Source organism: Onychostruthus taczanowskii, unplaced genomic scaffold, assembly GCF_017590055.1.
Source record: "Onychostruthus taczanowskii isolate IOZ18803 unplaced genomic scaffold, ASM1759005v1 scaffold74, whole genome shotgun sequence".
Lineage (NCBI taxonomy): Eukaryota > Metazoa > Chordata > Aves > Passeriformes > Passeridae > Onychostruthus > Onychostruthus taczanowskii.
The window spans coordinates 3,510,274-3,518,055 of record NW_024505229.1 but is presented as its reverse complement, the minus strand read 5'-3'; the positions used below and the strand labels follow the sequence as shown (position 1 = coordinate 3,518,055).

Here is a 7,782-nt window from a genome sequence, read left to right as displayed (position 1 = left end):
GGCCTGAAATATGGATTCATCTCTGGAATTAAGTCTTGAAATGGGGCTGCTCCAATCGCCACAGCTGCAGTGCTTGTGGTGGGCAGCTGGTGGGGAGTTGGTGTCTGGAGCTCTGAAGGCTTTTCCAAAACCAGAGGAGTGGGGATGGAGAACAGGCAGCTCTGTTCCCCCAGCCTGGTGCTTGGGAAGCTGCTGCACCCCTGAGGCCCAGCAGGGGTGGCCCTGACCGGGGCCAGGGGGCTCAGCAGAGCTGGTGGGATATGAGGAGCAACCCAGGGCTGGAAGGAACGAGCCCAAAGCCTGTGTGAGCCCAGGGTGTGGTGTCTGAGTGCCAGCATGGGGACATTGCAGGGTGACCTGGCCCTGGCCCTGGGCAGAGTTCCCCAGTGAGGAGTCCACGCAGCCTTGGCCCAGGACAGTCCTTTAATGCACGTCTGGCTGCCAGGGACCTCTCGGGGTGCCACCAGGCATGGGCCACGGGGGGCAGCTGCTGCCTCTGGGGCGTCTCTGCAGGGCTGGGAGGGGGTGGGTGGCAGTGGCCCTGGGGGACAGCACGGCCTGTGTGGCTGCTGGAACAGGGATGCTGTGCAGGAGCAAGGCTGAGGGCACTGCTGGAAGGAAGAAGCTCAGGTCTCCTTTCCACACCGTTGTCCTTGTGTTTCAGCTCAGTGGGAATTTGGAAAAGGGCACAAAGGGACAGGGGAGTAGCGAGGGCAGGCTGGCAGCAGGGATGGGGACCGTCTTCTTCCCAGGGCTCCTGTGGGAAAGAAACAGCAGAGGGGCAGAAGGGCAGCTTTGGCTGTGGGTGGTGCCAGCAATGCCTACGGGATGAGGGTGGCACAGGCAGCACACCCAAAGGGGAACACCCAGGAGAAAAGGAGGGGGGCTGGCAGGCACCCCATGGCAGGGAGGTGTGGGACAGACCCCCAGCCAGGTGTGGGGTGGCACATGGGGACGGGTTGCCTTTTTCTGGAGGGAGTGGGGACATTTCTGCATCTCTCCAAGCCCAGCCCAGAAGGCTGAGGGAGCACAGGGGGATCAGGGCCCAGCCTACCTCTCACTGCCCCGTGGGGGACTTGGCAGCGTCGAACATCTTCTTCCTCCCCTCCATGCCTGACATGGCTTCCACGTTCTTGCGCCAGTCGCCCACTTCCACAGGGCGTTCCTGCCGAGGGACAGGGCTGGAGATGAGGCTCTGGCAGCCCTGCCCCATCCCTCCCCTGCACTGAGCCCTCAGCTGTGGGACACAGCTGCCCCTGGCAAAGTCCCTGTCTCTCTGCCATGTGTCCCTGCACAAGGAGGTGGCAAACAGCAGCCTGATCTCCACAGGGAGGTGTGGATCCATGTGGATACTGCCCTCCCCAAAGCCTGGCCAAGCTGTATTCATGCACCAGAAGGCTCAATAATCCCAGAAAGGTTTCTATAGGAGGAAGAAACCACGTGGGACTTTGGGTTACCAGCAGCACAGTGGGGCAAATGTCCTTACTGAAGTAAAAACACTTTCTGCATTGCCCTCCCACCTCCACCTTCTCTGAGCCTTTGGTGGGGACTGGGATTGTTGGTGTGACAGTGGGAGCCTGGCAGACACTTCCAGAGCAGAAGGGGAGGTGACAGCAACTCTGGCCAGGTGACAGCAGCTTTGGGAGCCCAGGTGTCTGCTCTGCCCCACCCCAGCATTCATAGATTACAAGCTGTGCCCCAAAACCATCTCACCACATCTAGAACAAACCCAGATGTGTTCTCCACCTGGTGCCCAGGGCTGTAAGCACAGTTTTCTGTCCAAAGGGCTGGAAAAGCCCACAATGGGGGGACAAATGAAAAACAGCTGAAAATTGAGATTCTTATCCAATTCTACTCATCCAATTCTCATTCAATCAACTGAGCTGGAACAAGCTGGAGAAGTGGGGAGAGGGGATCCCCAGCTGTGCCTGGGGAGGATCACAGCTCCTCGTGCTGCAGCACCTGCACACCCCAGGCAGGTTTGGGCATTGCTGGCAATGAGACTTTCCCTTCTCACACCTCTGCCAAGCAGGTGGGAACTGGGCCATTTATCTCAGGCCAACTGCTGGGCTGCTCTGTCTTATCTAATCTGGGTCTGGGAGTTCCCTGGGAGATTTCTGGGTGTGATTGTGCCCAACAGGAGCTCTCGTGGTTTCCTACAGGATCAAAGATCAGACTCTGCATGTGCAGCTCAGCCGTGGTGCTGAGGGGGCCCAGGTGAGAGACCCCCACACACTCTGGCAGGGAAGAGCAGCACAGACACAGCCCTAAATCTCACGTTACCATCCACCTGGCCTGGCCCAGTCAAACTGGTCCTACATGGTCCTACAAGATCCCACAATGGGAATGGCTTCACAAGGCTCTTTCCAAGGCTGGCAGGGGTGAACACAGGGTGCCCTGGAGAAGGGCAAGGGCACTCCTAGGAAATGTGTCCATCTCCAGCCTCCAGAGCAGTCACCCACCTTCTCTGTGTCCTCCTTCTTGACAGACTTCAGGTTGGCCCTAAGATCCATGGACACTTTGTGCTTGGAGCCCAGCAGAGCCCTGAGCATGGCATCGGCCGAGACACGAACCCGGCGCAAGGGAGGGCGCTTGAACTTCCCTCGGAGATCAAGAACTTTGATTTTCAGATCTTTAATCTGCAGGGGCAGGGGAGGAGCAGAAGTGGGAGGTCACTGCTTGGCTGCCTTGCACGAGGAGCCCCTGTGGGAAGCAGTAGGCTCTGCCAGCACCGAGCCCCAGAGGGATCTGCACCTCCCCTGTGGGACCACCCCCACCAAGGCTCTGCCCAGCCAGGCTCAGAGCTGGGCCATGGGCTGGGCCCAGCCTGCTCAGGTGCAGCTGTACCATGAGAAGCTCTCAGACCCACAGGGGTGACCAGGAGAGTGAGGAACCTCTCTGTGGACCCCGAGGACAGTTTGAGTTCCCTTGGGCAGGGATGAACCTTGCTCTGAGTGGTGCCTTGCAGAGCAACCACCAGCCCTGAGAAAACCCTGGTGCCTGTCCCACATCCCAGCTCAGCCTGGTCCATGACACATCCCCACTGAGGCCAGAGCTGCCACTGGGAGGGAGTTTCCAGAAGGAACCAGCCCGTCCTCCCTCCTACCTCCCGGGTGTTATGGTTGCATTTCGCTTCAATGTCATATCTCTCCTCATCCACAATCTCCACCTTCTCGTGCAGCTCCCTGCACAGGTCCTGGGGCCAAGAAAACAGGAGAGCGCTGAGCGAGGCCCCTCACGCTCCCAAGGAGCTCACTCCAGCCTCGGGCTGAGCAGTACCTGGAGCTGGCTCAAGGAGAGCCCGCTGGTGTGCAGTGGAGTGACCCGCTCAGACAGGTACCTCTCCTTCTCTGCCTGCTTGTCCACGATCTCCTGATCCCACTCCTCCTTGGCTTTGGCCAGCATCAAACTCTGTGAGCATGAGGAAATGGCAGAAGTGTGAAGTGCACAGGCCCTTGTTTCCCCTGAGCCACTCACACAAGGTCTGTAGGATGGGACGGACTCATGTGCCACCCCTTCTCTGCTGTCCCCAAACATACATCAAAGCCTCCCCACAGCTGGGTGGGGCAGGCGGGCACGGGGCTGTGGGGCCCTGGGGCTGTGGGGCCATGGGGCTGTGGGGCCATGGGGCTCTGAGGCCGTGGGGCCATAGGGCTGTGAGGCTGTGAGGCTGCGGGGCTGTGGGACTCTGGGGCCATGGGGCTGTCCGGCTCTGGGGCTGTGGGGTCATGGGGCCGTGGGGCTGTGGGGCTCTGGGCTGTGGGGCTCTGCTGGGCCGTGATCCCGCTGGCTGCTGACGTCGGCTCTGCTGGGGCAGGCAATGTTTATCCCAAGCCAGAGCCTGGGGAGCTCCCAGTCTTGTGCTGGAGCACAAACAGGCTGAGGCTTCAGAGCTGAAGGTGTGGGGGTCTCTCCCCACCTCAGTGAAGGGGAGGTTTGTTTGGACCACAAATCCCACATGAGTGAGAAGAGAAAGGTGGGGTGGGAGCTGCTCTGCACAGCCCATCCCTGAGCTTTCCTCGCCCCTGTCCCACCGACCACGTGCTGCAACCCGGCTCCTTTCCCCCAGCAAGACAAACCCCAGGGAGTTTCCAGCCCTCGGGACTCACCTTCAACAAGAGTTTGCGTGAGGCTGTGATCTTGGATTTTCTCTAGGGGAAAGGGGAGGGAAGGAAAACACCCTTTGAAAACAAATGTGCAGCAAACGCAGAGCAGCACCAAGGTCTCTCCCAAAGGGAAAGGCACTTACCTCCCTGCAGGCAGGGGAACAGCCAGGGAGGAGCAGAAAAAAACAAGAGAAGAGAACAGGGCATCAAGGAATGAGAACAAAAAAGAGGGGACAGTCAAGGAATGCATCTCGTGTGGTTGCAGTTGGTTCCTTATTTCTGTATCTCACAGCTGCCACCGGCACGTGAGCCAGGTCTGAGGTGAAGGTGCCCTCTGGAAATGCAGTGGGAGCTCAGGGCCACAGCTAAGAAAGCCAAAATATCACTCAGGTGTAACAAGTGAGCTGGCACTGTGCCCATCATGCCAACCCCAGCTCAGTCCCTGTGATTCAGACACCCTCATTCTCCCACTCCCACTTCAGCTGGGTCGGGATGCTTGGATGCTGCTCAGGTTCACAGCGTTGGGACATCCCCAGGTCGTTGCTCCAGGAAAGCTTTACAGGGAGTTCCTCCCCTCTCTGCTCACCAGGGAATGTGTTGTGTTTGTGCAATGTGCTGCAGAGAGCCTCACGGCAAATCCAGAGGTGCTGCCCCCCCCCCCCCCCCCCCCATCTGCATTTCTGGATCTGGGAAAGCCCCGAGGTTTGAACTGGGACATTGAAAGAGCAAGCAATTTGCATTTAAAGACAGTTTTTGCAAGGGGAATGGCACAGATGTCTGGGGCAGGGCAGGGTCTCCCAGCGGATCCTCCCCAAAGGGACAAGCGCAGCCGGGTGAGGCTTTCTGGGCTCCGAGGCACCGCAGCTACTCACGGCTCGGGCATCGCGGCGTGTGCTGCTCCCTGCCAAAGAGAGGGAAAGCGGCTGAAACAAAGGTGCAAATCCCAAATGCACAGAGGCAGAAGGCAGCGAGGGAGCGATGCCGAGGTGCGGTGCTGCCCCGCGCTGTCGGCGGAGGGAAGCGGCTCCGCAGCCTCCATCCCCGGGGGAACGCGGGACGAGCCGCCGGGCTCCGGGAGAACCTGCCCGCATCTCGGGCAAGCTGCAGCGTGCCGCCAGCCGGCCCTGCAGGGCTCGGGCTCCGGCTCCTCGGGGCTTTTCCCAAGCTCCGAGCTGTTCCCCCGCCGGCTGCGTCTCCCGCCCCAGCTCGGGGCAAGGCATGGAGGCTGGAAATCTCAGGAGAAATGGGGGTGCCTTGGGGGTTCCCCCACTGTGTCGGCTCATGGAGTCCTGTCCTGCAGCTCCGGTAGGCAACGGCAGGGATGGGAGAGCAAAAACCCACCCAGGGAGTGCCGGAGCAAAGGGCAACAACTCTGCTCTGGAACCGGGCTGAGGGCTGGGGGTGCCCATCTGGAGAAATAGAGGATCCACGGAGACCTGAGAGCCCCTTCCAGTGCCCAAAGGGGCTCCAGGGGAGCTAGAGAGGGACTTTGGACAGGGGATGGAAGGACAGGACAAGGGGGAACGGCTTATCACTGCCAGATGGCAGGGTTAGATGGGATAGTGGGAAGGAATTCTTGGCTGTGAGACCCTGGCACAGGGTGCCCAGAGCAGCTGTGGCTGCCCCTGGATCCGTGGAAGTGTCCAAGGCCAGGCTGGACAGGGCTTGGAGCAACCTGGGATAGTGGAAGGTGTCCCTGCCCATGGCAGAGGGTGGGACTGGATGGGCTTTAAGGTCCCTCCCAACCCAAACCATTCTCTAAGTCAGACCCCACAGCTGAGCAGGTTCCTTCAGCAGTCACATTCCAGGTGAAACACTCAGGGTTTCCTATTTTACATTTGCCTGATGATCCCAAGCCCTGGCAGCTGCCCCAGCCCATGCTGCTCCCCTGGCCCTGCTCTGACCCCACTGTCCCCTCCTGTGCTGAGCAGCTGGGGACCCTGTGAGCCCAAGCAGCAGAAAAATGTGGGGTATTTCACCAATCCTTTTAATTTTTTCCCCCCCTCAAACAGCATTTTCCAGGCATGGGTTTAGTGCTTTTCCTTGGGAGTGAAATGGACAAGCTGTGATTTTTTGCCTTGATCCTTTTGCATCCCCTGATATTTGGAAACTCTTTTAGACCCCAAGGATTCATGCTGGGGGAAATGAAAAGCTGGTCTCAAACAGCTGCTCACAGGTTTGTGTGGAGCTTGTGCCAAGCAAATCTCAAGGCACTTCCTGGCTCTGTCCCCTTGTCCCTGTTCCATCCCCATGCCCCCACAGCTCAGCCAGACATGTCCTGAATAAATGAAGTTTGGGGGATGGGGGGGAATGTAACCAAATCCTGACAGGAATCATCTTCCCTAGAGCCTCCCAATCCAGATCCCCAGATTTACAAGGAAAAATCCCAAGAACAGAAATTTCTTTGTCCTCAAACCACATCAGACATTCAGTTTCCTGCTTTTGTGGAAGTTTTTGGTGCTGTGACAAACATCCCAGAGGACACCAGGCAGCACTGGTGCCTTGAGCAGGCTGGGTCCCAGCTGCCGCCCCCAAGTTTATTTTGGGGGTGGCAGAGGAGCCTTTCTTTCCCTGGAGCTGAGAGGGCTGGGAGCAGCCTCAGCGTTTCCATTGTCCCCCGCTGGAGCAGAGCCTGGCATTCCTTGGGGTGGGGTCCACACCACACCTCCAGCTCACGACCTCTACCAAGGTCAGTCACATTTTAGGGCCAAATGGTCCTAAATTGGCTCCCCAAACAACTGCAGGGACTCAGCTGTGCCAGTGGGACATCCCCAGCAATCCCCAGTGCCAGGACTTTTGGACTCCAGCTGGATCTGGAGCATCTATAAGAGACTTGGCTCCCTGATGGGGATGAGAGGATCTGGGCAAGCTAATTCTGTAATATTTGCACTTTCCCAGCTGTGAAAATCTTGTAAGGCTTATTGAACCAGTGGATCATGGAAATCCTTAAAAGAAATAATCCCATAAACCCAACCAACAGTCAATCCTGACATCCCTATCCCAGGAGGCTGGAGACAAACCATAAGCACTCTCCCAGCTACCACGACTCCACACTCTGCTCCCACCCTGAGCCTCCCACTGGTGAGCCAGGCTGGAACAGCCAGCAAGTGCTCCTCAAACAGTCCTGTTTGCCACGGTTTGGGAAAAAACAGGCAAATATCAGCTCAAAGTCTTTGTCCCCATTGCAGCCTCACCAATCCTCTCTCCAAGAGCAGAGGAAATGTCTGATCCACCTCAGAGAGGGATGAAATTCAGGCAGATTCTCGTGCTGGGGGTTCCCCTGTGTCACATGCGAGTGCTGGGGGTCTCGTGCCCATCTCAGCACCTGCACACCCGGAGGGGACAGAGGGCAGTGGCAGTGCCTTACCTGGCTGTGCAGGAGGGAGGTGACGCCTGGCCTGGGGACAGCCGCGCTCTGCCGGGGCTGGGGCTGAGCGGGGGTATTGAATCCCAGCCCTGCCTGCAAGTGGTCGGTAAAAATAGCACAAATCCCCTCCTCTGCAGGCATCTGCTGCAAGCCCCGGGAGTGCTGGGACTGCTGCTCACACCTGGGGCCCTGCCTGGAACACAGGGACACACACAGGTCACCCGTGTGTCACTGCGCTTGTGTCCCAGGGCACCCACAACCCCCCTTTGGTTCAGAGAATTCCAGGGCTGTTTGCATGGGAAGCATCCT

At 58.5% G+C, this 7,782-nt stretch overlaps 1 protein-coding gene across 1 annotated transcript; it reads right to left on the bottom strand.

Moving 5' to 3' along the window:
• Positions 1 to 409: 409 nt before the first annotated feature.
• TNNI1 (troponin I1, slow skeletal type) lies at positions 410 to 7,511 on the bottom strand. Its single transcript, XM_041422690.1, has 9 exons — positions 7,474 to 7,511; positions 4,979 to 5,007; positions 4,250 to 4,253; positions 4,110 to 4,151; positions 3,280 to 3,411; positions 3,107 to 3,196; positions 2,463 to 2,639; positions 1,055 to 1,165; positions 410 to 757 (listed from the first exon to the last, which is right to left on the bottom strand). Exons 2-8 carry the CDS (start codon positions 4,987 to 4,989, stop codon positions 1,058 to 1,060), a joined length of 564 nt encoding a protein of 187 aa, XP_041278624.1. The 5' UTR covers positions 4,990 to 5,007; positions 7,474 to 7,511; the 3' UTR covers positions 410 to 757; positions 1,055 to 1,057.
• Positions 7,512 to 7,782: the final 271 nt, after the last annotated feature.